Below are 22,217 nucleotides of genomic sequence, written 5' to 3' on the forward strand. Positions count from 1 at the left end.
TTGGCAACCAGATCCTTGGCATCAGCTGTGTTTCTCCGGTGCAGTTTGTGGCTGCGGTCTTCGGGCCTTTCTTACAAGGCTCAGCAGTCAGTCCCAGACCTCTCCTGTGGAGCAGACGAACCCTGAGCTGCACGGCTTGAAGGACTGCAGGGCCACGCGCTGCTCTCTACGCGCCCCGAGTCTCAGAGATACTTCTAGCCACAACCACCTCTCAGGTTCTCAGGTCTCCCAGGAGCAAGGCCTGCAAGAAAAAGGGGAGAGACTGTAAGTGCCAGCACTAGTGAAGTCAGTACAAACTACAATTTTATACAGACGACTTGGTTATACTGCTCTATAGACTATACACTGAAAGGTAAGTACCATGTTTACATTCCAGTTGATTTATTTTATAATTATATGGTAACAATGAGAGAGTATTTTTTCACACAATGCGCAGTCAACCTGTGGAACTCCTTGCCAGAGGATGTTGTGAAGGCCAAGACTATAACAGGGTTCAAAAAAGAACTAGATAAGTTCATGGAGGATGGCTCCATCAATGGCTATTAGCCAGGATGGGCAGGGATGGTATCCCTAGCCTCTGTTTGCCAGAAGCTGGGAATGGATCACTTGATGATACCCTGTTCTGTTCATTCCCTCTGGGGCACCTGGCGTAGGCCACTGTCAGAAGACAGGATACTGAGCTAGATGGACCTTGGGTCTGACCCGGTCTGGCCGTTATGTTCTTAAAGGAAGCAGGTTTTCAGTACTAGCGTGCTGCGACGCTTTTTTATTTTGTCTGATTTTGTAAGTGATTTAAGTGAGGTGAAACTTGTGGTTTGCAAGACAAATCAGACTCCTGAAAGGGGAACAGTAGTCTGGAAAGGTTGAGAGCTGCTGATTTAAAGGACACTTATTTCCATATCTCCGATCTTCTGTGGGCACGGGTGATTCCTCCGGTTCGTGCTGGAGCAGCACCCGTACCAATTCACTGCACTCCCCTGCGGTCTCTTGTCAGCCCCAAGAGTTTCCACAAACCACATAGCGGTGGTGGCAGCTTCCCTGAAATGTCGGGGCTTACAGATCTGCCCATACCTTGACGGGCAGTCTAAGGCCATTCACAGGCTCAGGTCCAACACAGCATGGTATGGGCCACCTGTCGGGAGCTGGATCTGCTTATAAACAAACAGCAATCAGCTCTGATACTGGTTCAGAGGATAGAGTTTGTAGGAGCGGTGCTTGACTCCACTTGGGCCAGAGACCACCTGCCGGAGACCCGGTTCCAACAAGTAAGGCAGAGCTCGCTGTGCTGGGAGGCTCTTCGGTTATGGGATTTCTGCGTGGAACATGCTGTTCGCCTCGAGGCGTCGCACCACCCCCAGGACGCGCAGGGGTGGATCACCTCAGCAGGCCCTTCTCCTCTCCCCACAAGTGGTCCCTCCTCCCAGAGGTCGTCAGCGCTGTCTTCCAGAGGTGGGGACTCCTTGGGTGGACCTGTTCCCCTCCAGATGGAACAGGAAATGGCAGCAGGTTTGCTCAATGCACAGGCTCAGCATCCGACGTCGTCTGTTCTTGTGGGCGGGGGTGACTGCTGTACACCTTCCCACCGACACGCTTGGTCCACAGCGTCCTCTTAAAGACCAAGAGAGACAGGGCGAGGGTTATTCTGAGAGCCCCAGTGGCTTGGCATGCTTCTGGACCTGTCGGTGGCGGCCTTGTTCGAGCTCCCACTATTCCTGGACTCGCTCTCGCAGAACAACGGTCGGTTGCTTCATCCAAACTTCGTGTCCCTGCATCTGATGGCTTGGCTGCTCCATGGCTGAACCCTGAGGAGGGCCTCCTTGGAGCAGGTCCAGCAAGTCTTACTGGGTAGCAGAAAACCCTCTCCCAGGGCAATGTGTGGCCAAGTGGAAGCATTACACATGTTGGGCCTTGGATTGGGGTCTGTCCCCATCTCAGTCCTCTCTGCATCCAGTCTTGCTCCACCCGAAGCACCAAGATCTGGCCCTATCATCCATCAGAGTCCACCTGGCAGCCATCTTGGCCTTCCACCCTCCGCTCTGCGGGAAATCCGACTTCTTGCATGAGATGATGGTCAAGTTCCTTAAAGGTCTGGAAAGGCTCCGCCGTCAGGTCCATGACCCAATTCCCCCGTGAGACCTGAGTCTGGTGCTGTCAAAGCTGCTGGGGGGCCCCCTCTTCAAGCTGTTGGCATCTTGTTCCCAGCTTCTGCTGCTCATGGAAGGTGGCCTCCCAAAATCAGAGCCCCCACTTCTGATTGTCCTTTGAGGACAAGGTCTGTCTGTGTCCTAACCCAGCCTTCCTGATGAAGGTGGTGTCCCAGCTCCCTAACAACCGGGACATTTTTCTGCCTGTCTTCTTCCTCGGGATTCGGCTGAGGAACGTTGCTGTCAACGCAGCTCTTTGGTGGCAGACAGGACAAAGGGTCTGCTGGTGTCATCTCAGAGGATCACGGACTGGATACCCACCTGAAGCTGGGTATGTTACAGGTAGACAAACGTTTCCCTCGGGTCATTGTCACGGCTCGCTCTGCAAGGGCTTCGTCTGCAGCGTTCCTCGTGCCAGTATCAATCCAGGACATCTGCCGGGCCGCAGCGTGGGCATCGGTCCATCCCTTCGCAGCCCGCTATACCCTCACCCAGCAGGCCCAGGCGATGCTAGCGTTGGGAGAGGGGTCCGGGGACACTCTTTGGGAGTCACCTGTTGTGGAATGGATGGGAGCCAGCACTCGGAGAAAAGACGCTGACTGACCTTTGTAACTTGTTCTTCGAGATGTTGCTCACGTCCAGTCCGGACCCGCCCTCCATCCTCGCTGGCTCAGTCGCTGACGAGGAACTGAAGGGTACAGGGCTGGTGGGACCCCTTCTACGGGTGCATGGGCCCAGGGGTCCAGGGGGCACCAGGACTGGCCTCCAGGGTACCACTAGGGGAAAATCTCCAACCATGGTGCCTGTGGCACATGCCTAACATGGAACTGACACGAGCGTCACATCTGCAAGGTCGGTAACCACTTTCTCCTCGCCTCAAAGCGCGCCCAAGTGCCATTAACATTGGGCCGCCCCCTTCCCAGGCTTCAAAACCAGCGCACGCAAAATTCTAGAAAGGAGAAAAATGGGGGACTTTTTTGGTTGCTTTTCCCTGGGAGGATCTCTCACACGGCTTTGATATTTTTTTTTTAAAGTGGTATTTATTTTTTGAGGGTTCTAAGAATTAAGATTTCAGAGAATGGCAAAATTGTGACCATTCTTAGTCTTTTTGTTCTGTTTTTCCCAGGAGGTGGTGTCAGAAATATGAAAACGGGGAGGGGAGGGGTCGCTCTAATTGAACACTTTTTGAAGGGGGAAAACTGCTCTAGACATGAGAGAACAGGCCCCTTTATCCAGCTTTCGCCAGGCTAAAAACCTTGAAAAGGGGGGGGCACCATTTTTTGGTCACTTCCTTTTTCCTCTGCTTTTATCCGTTTTCTTTTTGCTTGGAAAATAAAAGAAGCAGAGAAACGGCGCTGGTCTTGGTTTGTAGGGCTCTGACTATAGCTGGAGGTTTTCAAAGGAAAAAGGAATAAATGAAACCTGCTACGAGGGAGGGGAACGGGCTGAGTTCTTAATTTTGGCCAGGTCAGCAGAGGAGAAGAGCAAATGTTTTCTCGCCTGATGCTGAAAAAATAATTTTTAGTGTGAAAAATGAGAGGTTTGATGAGCTGTTTTGTGGGGGGGTTGGATGGGGGCACAAGAAAAGGGGGTTGAGCCTCCTCCTGGGAAGGGGGCTTCAGATACCAGCCTGAGCCTCCCTCTAAGAATTGCTACAGCCTGGAGAAAGGTCGCCCTGGCCTAGTGAGGCGGAGACAAGTGGGGGAGGCCCCTGCCCCATACATGGGGGGGCACTCCAACCCCCCTGGCACCAGCTGCAGGAGGGAAGAACACTGGTGCTCTTTGACCCCCGTCTCTCTAGTGCTAAGCCCCACAACCTAGAATTCACTGCCCCACTCTGCCCCCCGGGCCTACCTGCCCTTATCTGCCCCACTGCAGGAGGGGCCCAGGGACTAGGGGAATAACATCCCTCCCCCAATTCCTCTGGTCCAAAGTACTAACCCCCCACCTCACTCCTAGATGGTCGCCTGGGGGCCATAAGGACATTAACAAAACTCTACCCCATAGTGCCCCTCACTCCTGACCCACGGCCCCTGCTAGCCTAGCCCTGCCCCCGACCCCAGCCCTCCTGGTGCCCCTCACCGGGGCGCAGGGTTCTTTGTAGTCCAGGGCTGAAGGCGGCCAGGGACTGTATCAATTCGGCTTTCACAAACTTTCCGGGTTTTGACTCCGGGGGGCCCAGCTGGGGATAAGAGGAGTGCTGGGAGGGCTGCCAAGGGAGTTGAGTGTCCCCCCGCTGGGTCACCCCTGTCCCCGCTCCCCATAAATCTCCCCCCCACACCCCACTTAAAAATTCCACAGCTCATTAAAAACAATCACATTTTCCGGTTCCCAGCCACCGCCGAGGGCAAGTGATGCTCGCCCGGAGCTGGGAAAAGGGGGGCAGGAGCGGCAGGGCTGGGCTATCGGGAGTGAGGGGCACCGGCAGGGCTGGGCTTGCAGGGTCGGTAGTGAGGGGTACCAGCTGGGCGCCCCAGGGCTGGGCTGGCAGGGGGCTAGCGGGGTTGGGAGTGAGGGGTACCAGCTGGGGGCCCCAGGGCTGGGCTGGCAGGGGGCTAGCGGGGTCGGGAGTGAGGGGTACCAGCTGGGGGCCCCAGGGCTGGGCTGGCAGGGGGCTGCGGGTCGGGAGTGAGGGGCACCAGCTGGGGGCCCCAGGGCTGGGCTGGCAGGGGGCTGCGGGTCGGGAGTGAGGGGCACCGGCAGGGCTGGGCTAGCGGGGTCGGGAGTGAGGGGCACCAGCTGGGGGCCCCAGGGCTGGGCTGGCAGGGGGCTAGCGGGGTCGGGAGTGAGGGGTACCAGCTGGGGGCCCCAGGGCTGAGCTGGCAGGGGGCTGCGGGTCGGGAGTGAGGGGCACCAGCTGGGGGCCCCAGGGCTGGGCTGGCAGGGGGCTGCGGGTCGGGAGTGAGGGGCACCGGCAGGGCTGGGCTAGCGGGGTCGGGAGTGAGGGGCACCAGCAGGGCTGGGGGGGGGGCAGAAGAAGACTCGGAAGGGGGTTGGGGGGTCTCTTATCTCTCCCCCGCAGCAGGCGGCTCCGGGGGCCGGAGGGAAGGAGGCGGGCGGAGGGGTGGGGGGGGCAGGACTCAGCTCCGTCTCCGCATCCTTCGCTCGTGTCCAGGCAGCGGCTCCCGCTCCTCTCCCGTCCCCCCCGCCCCGGTTCCTGCCCTCGCTCCCCCCACCGACCCAGGGTCCCCCAGGCCCAGGTAAGTCCCTGGGGGGCGTCTGTGGGTGTTGGAGAGCGGGGACGGGGGTCCCCCCGAATCTCCTTCCCCCACTTCCACATTCCCCTGGTGTCTCTTCAGTGCCGGGGGGGAACCTGCGGGAGGATTGGGGGGTCAGGGGAGCTTAGGGGCTCAGTGGGGGGATCTGGGCTGGGGGGAAAGTGGGGAGCGCGGGGCCGGGGGGTCTGGGAGAGCGCGGGGAGGTAAATGCGGGAGATCGAGGTGGGGGGGCCCAGGGACTGGGGGGGAGTCAGGAGGTGGGGCCCAGTCTGGGGGGTCGGAGTCGGGGGGTGTAGGCTGGGAGCTGTTTGTGTTTCTCCCTCCTTGTCTCTTCCTCCTTCCCTCTCTCCAACCCCCCCGATAGGGTGTCTGGGATGGGGGAACCCGGGGGGGCAACGGCTCCCCCCTTCTTTTGTCCGACGGGTGCGTCCGGAGACATTAAATATTGACTGCGACAATCGCAATGGCGGGGGAGGGGACGGGGGGGGGCGCGGGGATCTTCTCCGTCTGTCTCCAGCGGCTCCGACCCTCATTAGCCATTTCGGTCACGCAGCTCGGCTGTAAATCTGCCTCCAGACCCACGGTGCCCCTCACTCCCGACCTGCAGCCCCTCCCCCCCCGGCTCTGCCCCCCCCCAAGATCTGCCGGTGCCCCTCACTCCCGACCTGCAGCCCCTGCCCCCCACCCAGATCTCCTGACCCACAGCCCCCAGCTCTGTTGAATTCTCTGCTGAGCCCTGGAAGCTCATCACACTGGACGCTGGTTTCTCTGCCCCCTTTGCTCACCCCTTGTGCCCCCCCCCACCTGCTCACGGTGGATTTTATGACATCTCAGTGCTTGGAGGGGGAGGGGCTCTAGGGTGTCTCCCTCCATAGCTGAGCCCCGTGTCCCTCCAGGTGCCCCCCGATGGGGTAGCTGGGTGGGGGCCCATGGGCAGTGCCCCCCGCAGGAGGCGGCGTGAGTGGGCAACATGCCCAGCATCCTGGGGCTCCTGCTGACCTGGCTGGGGGGCTATGGCTGCGCCGGATGCCTGGGTCCCCCCGGCCGGGCTCCCAGGGGGCCCCAACCCAGGGCTGGGAGCGCCCCCTGCTGAGATCTCGACGTAGCTGGGTCTGGAACCAATTCTTCGTCATCGAGGAGTATGCCGGCCCCGAGCCTGTCCTCATCGGCAGAGTGAGTGCCCGAACACCTGGGTCCCGTGGGTGGGGGGAGGGCCTGGAAATCTGGGTCCCGTGGGCATGGGGAGAGCCTGGACACCTGGGTATTCTGGAAGGGATGAGCCCTGGGGTCTAGTGGTTAGAGCGGGGGTGGAGCTGGAAGCCAGGATTCCTGGGTTCTCTGCCTGGATCTGGGAAGGGAGCAGGTCCTTCAGAGGGCTGCAAGCCCGGACGCCTGGGTCCATGCGCCCCTCTCCCCACAGCTGCACTCGGACGTGGACCGGGGCGAGGGGCAGATCAAGTATGTGCTCACGGGCGAAGGGGCCGGGACGGTGTTTGTGATCGACGAGCGGACGGGGAACGTGCTCGTGACCAAGACCCTGGACCGGGAGGAGAAGGCCCAATACACGCTGCTGGCCCAGGCCGTGGACCAGGCCTCAAACCGGCCCCTGGAGCCGCCCTCCGAGTTCATCATCAAAGTGCAGGACGTCAACGACCACCCGCCCGTCTGCCCGCGCGGCCCCTACCATGCCACTGCGCCCGAGATGAGCAGCGTGGGTGAGTGCCCGCCCTGCCCCAGCCTGCCAGTGCCCCTCACTCCCGACCCGCAGCCCACCCCCCTCACTGCGCCCGAGATGAGCAGCGTGGGTGAGTGCGCCCACCCTGCCCCAGCCTGCCAGTGCCCCTCACTCCCGACCCGCAGCCCACCCCCCTCACTGCGCCCGAGATGAGCAGCGTGGGTGAGTGCCCGCCCTGCCCCAGCCTGCCAGTGCCCCTCACTCCCGACCCGCAGCCCACCCCCTCACTGCGCTCTCCCCCCAGCGACATCCGTGATCCAGGTGACGGCCCAGGACGCCCATGACCCGAGCTCTGGGAATAGCTCCAAGCTGGTGCACATGGTGCTGGAGGGGCCCCTCCTCCTCCATCGCCCCCCGACCGGTGCGGGCAGACGCCGCCCGGAGGGGGGGGCGGGCTGCAGCCTGTGGGGGCTGGGATGCAGGTGGACCATGTAGGGTTGGTGTTGGTTGCGGGGGAGGAAGTGGGGGGGGGGTGATGTGGGGCCCCAGTTTGTCCGTCTCCCATCCCCTGAGTGTCTGTGCCCCCTGCCCCCTCCAACCCACCTGCCCCTGCCCCCTCCAACCCACCTGCCCCTGCCCATGGCTTCTGTGGCCTCCATCTGCGTGTCTTTGAGTGTCCTCCCTCAGAGCATACGTCCATCGCCCCGTCCCTCCCTCCGTCCACCCGTCCGTCTGTCTGTCCACCCGTCCCTCCATCCGTCCACCCATCCATTGCCTCGTCCACTCATCCGTCCATCCATCCACCTGTCCCTCCGTCTATCCTTCCCTCCATCCACCCGTCCCTCCCTCCATCCATCTGTCCGTCTGTCCGTCCATCCGTCCCTCCATCCGTCCACCCATCCATTGCCTCGTCCACTCATCCATCCACCCGTCCCTCCCTCTTTCCCTCCGTCCGTCTGTCCGTCCACCCGTCCATCCCTCCATCCACTCGTCCCTCCATCTGTCCGTCCGTCTGTCCACCCGTCCCTCCATCTGTCCACCTGTCCCTCGGTCCATCTATTCCATCCACCCATCCCTCCTCCATCCCTCTGTCCATCCACCTGTCTGCCCCTCCATCCGTCTGTCTGTCCATCCGTCCACCCGTCCATTCCTCCATCCGTCCGTCTGTCTGTCCATCTCTACATCCGTCCACCCACCCACCCGTCCATTGCCCCCTTGGTCTCTGACTGCCCCCTCTCTCCCGTGGCAGGCGTGGTGTGCACCGCGATCCCCAACATGGACCGGGAGGCACAGGCCGAGCTGCTGGTGGTGATCCAGGCCAAGGACATGGGGGGCCAGGCCGGGGGGCTGTTGGGGAGTGTCACTGTCACCCTGAGCGACGTCAATGACAACCCACCCAAGTTCCCCCAGAGTGAGAGACCCTCTGCCCCGCCCGGGTCCTCTGCCGCCCCTGCCCCTCCTCCACACCCCTTGACTCCCTCTCCTGCCCTGCTCATGTACTCAGCCCCCTGGCTGGGGGGGGACTGGGTGTGTGTGGGCTCCCAGCAGAGGGGTGCTATGGGGTGCAGGGGGTGCTGGCTATGGGGGGCTCCCAGCGGAGGGGCGCTAGGGGGTGCAGGGGGTGCTGGCTATGGGGGGCTCCCAGCGGAGGGGCGCTAGGGGGTGCAGGGGGTGCTGGCTATGGGGGGCTCCCAGCGGAGGGGCGCTAGGGGGTGCAGGGGGTGCTGGGTATGGGGGGCTCCCAGCGGAGGGGGGCTAGGGGGTGCAGGGGGGTGCTGGGTATGGGGGGCTCCCAGCGGAGGGGTGCTATGGGGTGCAGGGGGGTGCTGGGTATGGGGGGCTCCCAGCAGAGGGGGGCTATGGGGTGCAATGGGTGCTTGCTATGGGGGGGCTCCCAGTGGGGGGCGCTATGGGGTGCAGGGGGTGCTGGCTATGGGGGGCTCCCAGCGGAGGGGGGCTAGGGGGTGCAATGGGTGCTGGCTATGGGGGGCTCCCAGCGGAGGGATGCTATGGGGTGCAGGGGGTGCTGGCTATGGGGGGCTCCCAGCGGAGGGGGGCTATGGGGTGCAGGGGGTGCTGGCTATGGGGGGCTCCCAGTGGGGGGCGCTATGGGGTGCAGGGTGTGCTGGCTATGGGGGGCTCCCAGCGGAGGGGGGCTAGGGGGTGCAGGGGGGTGCTGGGTATGGGGGGCTCCCAGCGGAGGGGGGCTATGGGGTGCAATGGGTGCTTGCTATGGGGGGGCTCCCAGCGGAGGGGGGCTATGGGGTGCAGGGGGTGCTGGCTATGGGGGGCTCCCAGTGGGGGGCGCTATGGGGTGCAGGGGGTGCTGGCTATGGGGGGCTCCCAGCGGAGGGGGGCTATGGGGTGCAGGGGGTGCTGGCTATGGGGGGCTCCCAGCGGAGGGGGGCTATGGGGTGCAGGGGGTGCTGGCTTTGGGGGGCTCCCCCGTGGGGCGGCTCCGGGCCCACGATCCGGACGAGGGGCAACGCGAGGCTCCAGTACCGGCTGCTGGACGGGGATGGGCCCTTCGCCATCAGCACCGACCCGCTGGGCCGGGCCGGCCTCCTCACCCTCAGCCAGGTGCCCCACCCGGACACCTGAGTCCCCGCGAGCCTCCCCTGCCCTTCCCTAGACCCTGGGGTCCCATCCAGCTACCCGCCCCCCCGCCCCAAGGTCCTGCCGCCCTACCCAGACCCATCCCGCCTGGACACCAGGGTCCCTCCATGGCTACGTGTCTTGCTGCCCCCTTTCCCTACCCCCCTTCCTGGATGCCTGGGTCCCTTTGCCATTCAGCTTCCCAATGCCCTCTTTCCCAGGCTGGGATCCTCCCCTCGGGGCCAACTGCTAACCCCCCGTTCCCCCCCCGAGCCCGGCTGCTGACGCCCCCTGTCACGGGGTGCCCGGGCGATGCCTGGGACTGTTCCCGACGAAGCCAGGCAGGACTCTGGGGGAGCCTCCTCTCGGGGCGCAGCCTGTCTGCAGGACACGCAGCTCACCCGGCTCCACCTTCCTGGGTCTGACCCCAGAGCATTCAGCATCCTCTGCCCCACCGTGCGCTTCCCCCAGTGAGTCCGCACAGGCGGGGTCCTGGGGGAGCCAGAGGGTCCTGCCCCCCAACTCCACAGTCAGACGTGACTCTCAGCCAGCCGGTAAAACAGAAGGTTTATTAGACGACAGGAACAGGAGCCAAAACAGAGCTTGTAGGTACAGGAAACTGGAGCCCGAAGTCAGGTCCATCTTGGGGCCAAAGAGGCCAGAGCCCCGTCTGGGCCCCGCTCCATTTCCCCAGCCAGCTCCAAACTCCATTTCTCCAGCCCCTCCTCTGGCCTTTGTCTCTTTCCCGGGCCAGGAGGCCACCTGATCTCTGTGTTCTCCAACCCCTTCAGTTGGCTCCTTGCAGGGGAGGCCCCAGGCCATCAGTGGCCAGGAGACGGGGTGTCGGCCATTCTCTGTGCAGACAGCATCACGCTGGCCCACTAGGGCTCTGCAGCAATCACACCCCCTTATCCCACCCCCGAGATACTTCAGAACTGCATAGGGGAAACTGAGGCACCTACACCGTATTCCGAGAGAACATTAAGAACAGTCCCACTTCGTCACACCCCCATCTCCCCCAGAGACCGACTGCTAACCCCCTCCTCTTCCCCCCACCCTGTCTTCCCCCAGCCGCTGGACTTCGAGCAGCGCCCAGCATACACCCTGCGGGTGGAGGCGGCCAACACACAGGTTGACCCACTGTACATCCGCCAGGGGCACTTCAAGGACGTGGCCGCCGTGGAGGACGCAGCCGAGCCCCCAGCCTTCGCCCGGCCCAGCTACCAGCTGGGTGTGCCCGAGGACAGCCCCCCGGCACCGTGGTGGGGAAGATCACAGCCTCCAACCTGGACATGCCCAGCAGCGCCATCCGGTACCAGCCACACCCTGCAGGGGGCACTGGGGGTGGTGGCCATGGGGGGAGCTCCCAGCAGGAGGCACCGTGGGGCACACGGAGCCAGTGGCTGTGGGGGGAGCTCCCAGCAGGGGGTGCCGCGGGGCACGGGGAGGTGCTGGCCGGGGGGAAGCTCCCAGCAGGGGGTGCCGTGGGGAGAGTTCCCAGCAGGCGGCACCGTGGGGCACGGGGAGGTGCTGGCCGGGGGGAAACTCCCAGCTGGGGGTGCCGTGGGGCACGGGGAGGCGCTAGCCGTGGGGAGAGTGCCCAGCAGGGGGTGCCTTGGGGTACGGGGAGGCGCTGGCCGTGGGGAGAGTGCCCAGCAGGGGGTGCCTTGGGGCATGGGGAGGCGCTGACCGTGGGGAGAGTGCCCAGCAGGGGGTGCCGTGGGGCACGGGGAGGTGCTGGGCGTGGGGAGAGCTCCCAGCAGGGGGCACCGTGAGGCACGGGGAGGTGCTGGCCGTGGGAGAGCCCCCTGACCCACCCCGATCTCTTGCTGCTCCCCCAGATACTCCATCCTGCCCCACTCAGACCCCGGGCGGTATTTCAGCATCAGCCCCCAGGACGGGACCCTCCGCACGGCCCTGCCCCTCGACAGGGAGACGCTGGCCTGGCACAACATAACTGTGGTGGCCACTGAACTAGGTAAGGGGGGGCCCAGCCGGAGGCAGCTGCCCAGGGGGGCTGACACCACTGGGGGAGGGGGGGTGGTCTATGGGGGCCCAGTGGGGGGCAGCTGCCCTTGCAGGGGGTGCTGACAGTTCTGGTTTGCCTTAGTATGTATTCACCAGCCTTTTCTCCCCCTCTGTGTCTGCGTGTTGGTGGGATGGTGTTTGCATGTTGTTGGCGTGTTCTTTGTGTGTTGGTGGCCTGTGGGCTCCGTACTCGCCCTGGTGTTTGGCCTGTGGCAGTGTGTGGGCTGTGTGTGCGTCGTGTATCGGGCATGGCTGCCCCGTGGGCTGCGTGTTGGTTGCGTGTGGCCCCGGCTCTGGGCGTGGTTTGCGTGTGGGCTATGTGTTGGCTGGCTGGTGGCTGGCCCTGGATTGCATGTGGGCTTTGCGTGGTGGCGGCATATTGCTGATGCTCTGGGACTCGTGCACGGCTTGTGCATCGTTGGCTGCGTGTGGACTGACACGGGCTTTGCACATGGGCTGCATGTTCTGTGTTTGCGGCATGTGTGCTGGTGTTGCTGTGGATCATGGCACGCTACCCGGCGCGTGGCGGGCGTGTCCCCGCGCGTGGCGGGCGTGTCTAGGTGTGGCGGGCGTGTCTAGGTGTGGCGGGCGTGTCTCTGCGCGTGGCGGGCGTGTCTCTGCGCGTGGCGGGCGTGTCCACGTGTGGCGGGCGTGTCCCCGTGCGTGGCGGGCGTGTCCCCGTGCGTGGCGGGCGTGTCCCCGTGCGTGGCGGGCGTGTCCCCGTGCGTGGCGGGCGTGTCTCTGCGTGTGGCGGGCGTGTCTCTGCGTGTGGCGGGCGTGTCCCCGCGCGTGGCGGGCGTGTCTCTGCATGTGGCGGACGTGTCCCCGTGCGTGGCGGGCGTGTCTCTGCGCGTGGCGGGCGTGTCTCTGCGCGTGGCGGGCGTGTCCCCGCGCGTGGCGGGCGTGTCTCTGCATGTGGCGGGCGTGTCCCCGTGCGTGGCGGGCGTGCCCCCCCTCGTGTCTGTGCTGGCCGCGTGCCCCTCCCCGTCTGTTGCTCCAGACAGCCCGGCGCGGGCTGCGCCCGTCCCTCTGGCTGTGCACGCCCTGGACGTGAATGACAACGTGCCCCAGCTGGCACCAGGGACCGAGCCCTTCATCTGTCACGGCACAGCGCCAGGCCAGGTGAGCGCCCGGATGCCTGGGTCCCTCCCTGCCGGGGCCGATGGGGGTGCAGTGGGGGTGGGGGCTGGGAGCCAGGATGCCTGGGTTCACGCTCTTCTCCTCCCACAGCTGATCCAGACCATCTGGGCGCGGGACCGGGACGACGGTGGGGCCGGGAGTCGGGTGACAATTCGCTCCCCCCCCGGGGCTGGGGCCCCCCAACATCACTGTGCGGGACAACGAGGGTCTGCTAACTGCCCCCCCCTCTGTCCCCCCACGCTGTCCTCTGTCCCCGGCCTTCCCAAAGTCCCCCCACTTCCCCACTCCTCCCCTGGCCCCCCACACTGTCCCCTTCCCCTCTGCTCACCACCCCTCCCCCAACCCCCTCACTTACTCTCTGCGTCTCCCCCCAGATGGTTCAGCCGCTCTCCTGCTCCAGGCCCTGTGGCTGCCCCCCCCCAGGTGGGCCCCCCCTGCTGGTGCCCCTGGAGCTGGTGGATGGGGGACGTCCCGCCCTGACGGGCACCCCCACCCTGACGCTGAGCATCTGCCAGTGCCGGCCCGATGGCAGCCTGCGCTCCTGCCAGCCCCCCCCCCCCGCTGCCCGTGCCCCCCCGGGCTCAGCACTGCTGCCCTGCTGGCCATCCTGGGCTGCGGCACCAGCCTGCTCGGTGAGGGGGGTGTGGGGTCTGGGGGGACGGGATGGGGGAGGGGCTCTGGGGGCCCGGCACTGACCCCCCTCCCCTCAGCGCTGGCGGGGCTCCTGGCCCGGGGGGCCCCAAGGCAGGCATGGATGGAGGAGAGGAACCGGGGGGACGGGCCAGGTGGCACCCAGATGGGGGGTATGGGAGGGCTGGGGGCAGGATAGGGGAGGGATGGCTGGGGTAGGAGGGCCTCTGGGGGCCCAGCACTGACCCCCCTCCCCCCAGCGCTGGCAGGGCTCCTGGCCTGGGGGCGCCCCAAGGGGGGGCGCGGGCAGCGCCGGCGGAGAGGGCAAGGTGTGCGAAAACATCATCAGCTACGGGGGGGGCGAGGCCGACACCCAGGCCTTCGACATGGCTGCCCTGCAGCGTCCACCCGCCCCCGGACTCCTCCCTGGCCCCCCCCGCCTGCCTCGCCGCCCGCCTGGGACGGGCCAACGCCGACCCCCGGGCCCCCCCACGACTCGCTGCAGGTCTACGGCTACGACGGGGGGGGACACGCCCTGCGGCAGCCTCAGCCCCCTGGGCTCCTCCTGGGGGGCAGCGAGGGGGAGGGGGGCAACCCTGGTGAGTGGGGGCCCCTCTTTTGCACTGTGGCCGAGCTCTATGGGGGCCAAGAGGGGCCCGCCTGAGGCCACGCCCACCTCCCAGCCACTCCTGAGAGGCCACGCCCCTCCCTCTGGGTCATGCCAGCATGGCCACGCCCACCTCCAGCCATGCCCGGGGCATGCCACTTGACCACGCCCACTTCCTGACCACACCTGCAAGGCCACGCCCCCCTCCCTGTAGGTCATACCAGCAAGGCCATGCCCACCTCCTGGCCACACCAGTGAGGCCACGCCCACCGCCAGGCCATGCCATGGCCACTCCTGCAGGCCCACAACACTCTCCTAGCCACGCCCCCAAGCAGGCCGCTCCCACTTCCAGCCACACCCCCTTCTCAGCCCCCAAGGCATGGCCAGGGCCATGGGGGAGTGGCTACATCTGGCCATGGCACCCACCCCTCCCCTGCTCCGCCCTGCCCCCTCTCAGTGCTTCGGCCCCATGGCCTCCCCCGCCCCAGCTCGGCCTTTGTCCTGTGTTCGCCCCCATGGCCATTCGCCCACTGTGACTGACCGTGACCCCCCGCCCCCGATTAATGCCTTATCCAGCCCCCCCATCAGGCTGAGACCCCCACCGTCGCATCCTGCCGCCGCCCCCAGCCAGGAGAGCCCCAAGAAATCCCAGGGGATGAGGGCGTGGGCTGGACCCCACAGATCTAGGAACTTCCCTGATCCACCAGACCCCTGCCCCCCCCCAAGCCACCAGACCCCTTGACCACCCTTGGATTCTGCTCTGGGACTTTTAATCCCACTGGATACTGCGGGGGGGGGTGCCATTGTGTAGGGTGGGAGGGACGTACGATTGTGTTCGAGAAGAGGGGGAAGTGTCCATGTTATAATTTCGTAATAAACACTTTATTTTGTAAACTACAAACCTCTGCCTCATTGCGGGGCCCAAATGCCTGGGGTCCCTCCCGGCTCCGGGAGGGGAGTAGGGTCTGGTGGTTCAAGCTGGGGGAAGGGTTGGGAGGCAGGACTCCTGGGTTCATGCAGGGCCCCGGGGGCGGATGCTATAATGACTGATCTGCCCAAGTGTCTTTGTCTCCAATTTAATTTCTATGTAAATGAGAAGGGGAGGGGGGCCAGCAGGACCCCCCCAACAGTAGCAAAGAAGGGTGGGGGCACTGCTCCGCTGGCCCTTCCCCCTCCCTCGCTCTGCTGGAGCATGAAGGACCTGCTAATGGGGCCTCCGTGAACACTGGGGTCCCCCCAGACATATGGGGAGGGGGTTCAGCAGGGGCTGGTGGGACAGAGCAGAGCAATGGGGGAAAGAGGGGAGCAAGAGATGGTGGGTCAATGTGAGAGCCAGAGGGAGGGAGTGGGGCAGGGACAGAGGGATGAAGGGAGTGGGGCAGGATGGAAGGAGTCGGGCAGGGACAGGGGGATGGAGGGAGTGGGGCTGGACGGAAGGAGTGGGGCAGGGACGGAGGAAGTGGGTCAGGGACAGAGGGACGGAGGGAGTGGGGCTGGACGGAAGGAGTGGGGCAGGGACCGAGGGACGGAGGGAGCAGGGCTGGACGGAAGGAGTGGGGCAGGGACAGAAGGAGTGGGGCAGGGACAGAGGGACAGAGGGAGTGGGGCTGGACGGAAGGAGTGGGGCAGGGACGGAGGGAGCAGGGCTGGACGGAAGGAGTGGGGCAGGGACAGAAGGAGTGGGGCAGGGAGCGAGGGATGGAGGGAGTGGGGCTGGACGGAAGGAGTGGGGCAGGGACCGAGGGACGGAGGAAGTGGGGCTGGACGGAAGGAGTGGGGCAGGGACGGAGGAAGTGGGGCAGGGACAGAGGGATGGAGGGAGTGGGGCTGGACGGAAGGAGTGGGGCAGGGACCGAGGGACGGAGGGAGCAGGGCTGGACGGAAGGAGTGGGGCAGGGACAGAAGGAGTGGGGCAGGGAGCGAGGGACGGAGGGACAAAGACGGGGCGGGCAGCTGGCTGCGTGGCAGGGCCGTGGGGCAGTGCAGTCGGAGGGGGAGCGAAGCAGCCGAGCGGAAGGAGGAGTCGGGGGGAGCCCAGACCCTGCCGCCCCCGGACCCCAGTTCAGATCAGGGAGTGACATGCCCAGGGCGTGGCTGGAATAACACCCCCCAGCAGCCGGGCGCGTGGGGCTCCCAGTTACTCCAGTCCCAGCCTCGCCTGCAGGGGGTGCTGTGGGGCGGGGGATGGAGGGCTGGTGCCAGATGGGGAGATAAACATGGAAACCCCCCCCCACATACATCTCGGCCCCCAGATACCGCGCTGCCCGGCCACAGCCGCGTTTATTGCTCATCTGCTGCTTTATTCCAGTTCCGGCCAGAGCCGCCTGCGCCCAGGGCCCGCTGCTTGGGCGGTCCCAGGGGGTCCGGCAGGGTGGGCTGGTGGCGCCCGGGGCCTGCTGCTTCGCGGGAGGCCAGGCTGGGTTACGCCGGTCCGGCGCGGGGCTGCTGGAGCGGGGTGGGTCCAAGCCGGGTGTAGACACGGTGCCCGGCTGTTTTGCGCTGCTCTGAGCCACGTCGTGCTGCTGAGCGCTGGGCCGCGCCGATTCATAATGCTCCAAGTCCGTTTATCCTGGTATAGACGGGCTAATGATGCTCCAGGCTGGTTCCTGCTGGTTTATACTGGTCCACACTGGTCTGTTCTGCTCCCTCCTCCTCCTCGGTGGGCCCCGGTGCCCGGGCCAGGCCCCCCAGCTCCCCCACGTCGCCGCGGGACACCCAGACCCAGCCGCTCTGGCGCACGTGGAAGACGTCGACGCAGCCCCCGGAGTAGGCGTCGCGGCGGGCGGCGTGGGCCACGGCGCGGCGGGCAAGGGCGTAGGCGGCGGCGGGCGGCATGTCAGGGCGGTAGGCCCCGTCCAGCAGCCCGTAGGCGTAGGGCGAGCCGGAGCCCACGGCCACCAGGTCCAGGGGCAGGCGGGTGCCGTCGCTGTGGACGTACCAGAGGCCGGGGCCGGCGCGGTCCCAGCCGCAAAGCGCCACGGCCACGCCCAGCCCGCGCCCCCGCCACGCCCGCAGCCCGCCCGCCAGCAGCGCCGCCGCCTCGGCCACGCCCGGCTCCCGCCCGTCCTCCTGGCAGCGCAGGGCCAGCTGGCAGCGCAGGGCCCGCAGCCACGTGGCGCAGTCGGCCGAGGTCCCCGAGGTGGTGGCCAGCAGCCGGGCGTGGACGGGCAGCACCTTGCGGGAGGCCGGGCAGGCCACGTAGGTGCCGCAGGACGAGCGGGTGTCAGCTGCTGCCACCACGCCCTGGGCCAGCCGGAAGGCCAGCGTGGTGGTGCCATGGGGCAGGGGGCAGGGGGTGTCAGCAGGCACCGGGCAGGGGGGTGGCAGGGGCCACGGGGGCGGCGGGGGGCGGGGCCCGCAGCACAGTAAGTCCTGCAGAGCCATGGGACAGCCAGGAGAGTGGGGCGGGGAGGGAGGGTACCAGCAAATATAGGGGGACGGGGGAGGGGAATGTCGCTGGGGGGAGGGGAGACAGTGTCATTGGGGCAGGAGAGAGTGGGGGGGAGGGGGAGCAGCGCTGGGCGGGAGGGAGCCCCCCGGTCGGTCTCTGATTCCCCCCCACCCAGATGCTGCCTTGTCAGCTCCTGTCACGCTCCATTGCTCAGCCCGGCGTCCCCCACCCCCACGCCGCGTCCCCTGCCCAGAGCTGGGGGCAGAGAGAGACGCACAGGGGATGTGTCAGGTAACAGCACCGGACCCCTCGCCCCACACCTACCAGGGCTGGGGGGGCCGCGGGGGAAATGGGGGTGTCTCCATGCTCAGGAGGGGAGTGGCAGCACACACACCCGAGGTGGGGAGGGGGTTGCACGCGCACAAGGGGCTTTGCACTCGCACAAGGACTTTTGCACGGTCTCAGCGGGGCTTTGCATGCCCAAGGCGTTTGGAGGGTCGGGGGGAATTGGCACACCTGCCGTCTGCTTTCCACGTGCCCGGGTACTTGGCACACCCAAAGGCATACGGCCAGGTGCAAGGGGTTCTGTACAAATGGGGTGGGGATGCACTCAGAGGAATTGTACATGGGGCATGGCAGAGCACTTTGCACACTCAGAGGGGATTGTGCACATGCATGTGGGGGCTGGTGTGTTTTGATCCATACAAGGGGTAGCTTGCACACAGAGACAGGGGAGCCTGAGAGGGGGGCTGCACCTGCATAGGGAGCCACTGGCTGCCGTGCAAAGGGGGCTGGCCCAGCCCCAGGCATTTTGCACTCTTGAGTTGGGGTTGTACACACACATGTTGACGGGCAAGGAGCCACCCTTACACACCAGGCATTTTCGTGCACATCAGGGGCAGCTGACTCCAGCACAGGGCTTTGTTTTACCCCCACCTCTCCAAGAAGGTTTGAGGGAGTTGCATGCTCTGGGGGGGAGGGGGGGGAAGTTGCACACAGAGACAGTAGCTTGCACATTCATGGGGCAATTTATAGGCTCCCAAGGGAATCTGCATATTGCAAAGGGATTTTCACACCCAGCAAGAGATTTGCATGCACACAAAGGGGTTTGCATAAATGAAAAGGGGGAGTTGTGCACTGGCAAAGAGGGGTTGCACAGTCAAGGGGGTGTTGCACACTCACAAAGGGGGTTGCACACACCCAGGAGCTTACCAATTTGCAAAAAGGGCTTGCACACTCATCAAGGGGGCTTGCACACTCCCAAATGGTTCCCACACTCCCAAAGGGGGATTTGCATGCTCCCGGGAGTTGCATGCTCACATGATGGGATGCACAAACATGCGGCAAAGAAGGGTTGCGCAGTCGAAAGGGTGTTGCACACTCACAATGGGGGTTGCACACTCATGTGGGCTGTTGCACACTCCCAGGTGGTTTGCACATTCACAAAGGGGCTTTGCACACTGGCCCCCAGAGGCTGCCAACTGATAAGTGAGTGTGCAGGGGGGGTTGCACTAGGGGTCTCAGGTGTCCAGTTTTGGACAGGAATACCTGCTGACCGGGCCATTAAGAGTCTGGTCAGTGTCACGGCAGGGCTAAGGCAGGCTCCCTGCCTGCCCTGGCCCCGCGTGGCTCCTGGAAGCAGCAGCATGTCCCCCCTCCAGCTCCAAGGGGTAGTGAGGGGGCTCCACGCACTGCCCCCAGCCAGAGCCCTAACCCCCCCACGCCAACCCTGATCCCCCTCCATCCCAGCCCCACCCCGGTGCCCGCCCCCCCGGCCAGAGCCCTCACTCCCCCAGCCCCAACCCTGATCCCCCTCCATCCCAGCCAGAGACCTGGCCCGCCCCAACCCCACCCCAGTGAAAATGAGTGAGGGGGCGGGGCCAGGGTGTTCGGCTGGATGGGAGTAGAAAGGTGGCAGCCCGAGGTTGCACGGCCCTTGCACACGGACCGCAGGTGTGACCTGCCCCAGGAGGATTTGCACGCGCTGGGGGACGGGCGGCGCGCGGGGCTGCAGCCCCCGCCCTTTCCAGGGCCAGTCATGCCCCTAATAAAGATGGCCGCCGCTCACCATGTGTTAGACGGGAGCGAAGTGAGGCTGCTCATAACCAAGATGGCCGCTGCGGGATCTGTCACGTGATCTTCACTGACCTCGGAAAGAGGACGGACCGCCGCTTTCAGCAGGTAGTGAAGCCGCCTTGCCTTTTTCCAAGATGGCCGCCACGCACAGCTTTACGCGAGCCCATCACCCCAACCCAAGCTGGCCTCCGAACCCTGTGAGTGACCTAGGTCGTCTAGCCAGCTCGCCTTCAAGGCGCATGCGCTGCCCTCACCGAAGATGGCGCCCACGCACCATACATCTGATAGGAGGTGAAGTCACAGAGCCCTTCCGTCCAACATGGCGGTCACAGTGCCGCCGAGTCACGCTGTGCCCTCACCCAAGATGGCGGCCGGCCTTACATATGGGACAGGGCGAGGCCACGCCCCCATCCTGCCCTCACCTAAGATGGCGCTGGCCAGCCTGCTGCCGCCGGAGCTGGCCGTCAACCGGGCCGGCTTCTTCGGGCTGGCGGGGCGCTGCGAGCTCCAGGCCCCCGGGCCCCGCCCGGCCCCAGGCCCGCCCGGCTTGGCCCCGCCCGCCTGGGGGCTCCCGGCCGCGGGGGACGCCAGGATCGAGCTGCTGCACGGGACCACCACGCTGGCCTTCAAGGTGGGCGGGGCCGGAGAGGGAGACCCCCCCTCGCCCCAAGGGCAGCGCCAGCCAGGGGCGGGGCTAGGCTGGGAGACCCCCCCCATAGGAGGAGGGGGCGGGGCTAGGCTGGGAGACCCCCCCCATAGGAGGAGGGGGCGGGGCTAGGCTGGGAGACCCCCCCCATAGGAGGAGGGGGCGGGGCACAGACTCTGCTATGTGTGTGGGGCGGGAATTAGGGGGGTGCCCCCTGTGACATGCTGCAGGGAAGGGGATTGAGGGCTGCGCCAGAGTCCATATGGGGGGCACAGTGGGGTCAGGGTCAGCCCCTCTGCTCCGGAGTGGGTTGGGCAGTGATCTGGGGTGGAGCGAGGGTGTAGGAATGGGGCTGCCATCCTCTGAGTGGGGGTGCCTTGCCCCAGGGGGGCCATAGCCGGGCTTGGGCCCCTGACCCGCCCACCCCTCCAGTGGCAGGAAAGTGGCGGTGGGGGGCACTGTGCTCTGGGGGGTCGTACCCCAGCTCGGTGTCCCCTGATCCCTCCTCCCCCAGTTCCAGGAGGGTGTGGTGGTGGGGGGCACTGTGCTTGGGGGGGCACTGTGCTCCGGGGGGTCGTACCCCAGCTCGGTGCCCCCTGATCCTCCCTCCCCCAGTTCCAGGAGGGTGTGGGGGGGGCACTGTGCCCTGGGGGGGCGTACCCCAGCTCGGTGCCCCCTGATCCTCCCTCCCCCAGTTCTAGGAGGGTGTGGGGGGGGCACTGTGCCCTGGGGGGGCGTACCCCAGCTTGGTGCCCCCTGATCCTCCCTCCCCCAGTTCTAGGAGGGCGTGGGGGGGGCACTGTGCCCTGGGGGGGCGTACCCCAGCTCGGTGCCCCCTGACCCCTCCTCCCCCAGTTCTAGGAGGGTGTGGGGGGGGCACTGTGCCCTGGGGGGGCGTACCCCAGCTCGGTGCCCCCTGACCCCTCCTCCCCCAGTTCCAGGAGGGCGTGGTGGTGGCGGTGGACTCGCGGGCCACAGCCGGCTCCTACGTGGCCTCGCAGACGGTGAAGAAGGTGATCGAGATCAACCCCTACCTGCTGGGCACCATGGCGGGCGGCGCCGCCGACTGCAGCTTCTGGGAGCGGCTGCTGGCCCGGCAGTGCCGCATCTACCAGCTGCGTAACAAGGAGCGCATCTCCGTGGCCGCCGCCTCCAAGCTGCTGGCCAACATGGTGTATCAGTACAAGGGGCTGGGCCTCCGCTTGGGGACCATGATCTGCGGCTGGGACAAGCGGGGCCCAGGTGAGGGCACCCCTGCCCCAGAGCACCCAGCCCCCTCCCGGGATTCTCCCTGCCCCCCGGGGCCCCAGAGTACCCAGCCCCCTCCCCAGCTCCTCCCCCCTCCATTCACTTGTCCCACCTTCCCCCTTGGGGTGATCCCCTTATCTACACCTTCCAGGGGACCCTCATTGCCCCATCCTCTCTCCTTGGGCTTCACTTTGGGGAGAGGAGTTACATGTGCAGTGCCCCCTGTCTCTGGGAAGAGGGGGGACCCCGTAGCTGGGGAGGGGGGACCGCATCTCCGGGGGGAGCCTGCAGTAACCCCCCTCTTCCCTCAGGCCTGTACTATGTGGACAGTGAGGGGAACCGCCTCTCAGGCACCGCTTTCTCCGTGGGCTCGGGCTCGGTGTATGCCTACGGGGTGCTAGACCGCGGCTACGCGTCCGACCTGTCAGCCGAGGAGGCCTACGACCTGGCCCGCCGTGCCATCTACCAGGCCACCTACCGCGATGCCTACTCCGGGGGCGAGGTCAACCTGTACCATGTCCGGCAGGACGGCTGGGTCCGTGTCTCCACCGACGACGTGGCCCAGCTTCACGCTCAGTACTGCGGGGACCCGCAGGGGGACGGGGCCGCCTGAGTGTGGGCTGGGGCCGCGGGGGGGGGCACAGATTGGCCATGGGGATTCCCTGAAGGTTACAAAGGAAGGGGCGTGGCTGGGGTAACTGCACATGGCGGGGGACATGGCCTATAGCTGGGGGTGGAGCTAGGGCCATGGGGTGGCTGCAGGGGCCCATGGTGCGAGGACCCTGCTGGCTCCCTATAAAGCTTGTTTCTGTCCCACTG

General features: G+C 65.7%; 3 protein-coding genes across 3 annotated transcripts; 2 read left to right on the forward strand and 1 right to left on the reverse strand.

The window, feature by feature from the left end:
* Window positions 1-5,628: 5,628 nt before the first annotated feature.
* CDH24 (cadherin 24) lies at window positions 5,629-14,938 on the forward strand. Its single transcript, XM_048820369.2, is given in 21 exon segments — window positions 5,629-6,402; window positions 6,405-6,535; window positions 6,783-7,077; window positions 7,342-7,458; window positions 8,287-8,462; window positions 9,458-9,519; window positions 9,521-9,617; window positions 10,704-10,875; window positions 10,878-10,944; window positions 11,474-11,610; window positions 12,661-12,782; window positions 12,891-12,959; window positions 12,961-13,212; window positions 13,214-13,366; window positions 13,369-13,432; window positions 13,691-13,730; window positions 13,732-13,866; window positions 13,868-13,921; window positions 13,923-13,959; window positions 13,961-13,997; window positions 14,000-14,938. Coding segments are annotated over 21 exon segments (2,382 nt in total). The 5' UTR covers window positions 5,629-6,332; the 3' UTR covers window positions 14,095-14,938.
* On the reverse strand, window positions 14,898-19,147 carry PSMB11 (proteasome subunit beta 11). The gene has a single exon (XM_075118971.1). The coding sequence runs from the start codon at window positions 17,419-17,421 to the stop codon at window positions 16,621-16,623; it is 801 nt and encodes a 266-aa protein (XP_074975072.1). The 5' UTR covers window positions 17,422-19,147; the 3' UTR covers window positions 14,898-16,620.
* Window positions 19,148-19,908: 761 nt separating this feature from the next.
* On the forward strand, window positions 19,909-22,217 carry PSMB5 (proteasome 20S subunit beta 5). The gene is made up of 3 exons (XM_048820427.2): window positions 19,909-20,135; window positions 21,086-21,392; window positions 21,710-22,217. The coding sequence occupies exons 1-3, from the start codon at window positions 19,932-19,934 to the stop codon at window positions 22,009-22,011; spliced, it is 813 nt and encodes a 270-aa protein (XP_048676384.1). The 5' UTR covers window positions 19,909-19,931; the 3' UTR covers window positions 22,012-22,217.

This window comes from Caretta caretta, chromosome 13 (genome assembly GCF_965140235.1).
Source record: "Caretta caretta isolate rCarCar2 chromosome 13, rCarCar1.hap1, whole genome shotgun sequence".
Classification (NCBI taxonomy): domain Eukaryota; kingdom Metazoa; phylum Chordata; order Testudines; family Cheloniidae; genus Caretta; species Caretta caretta.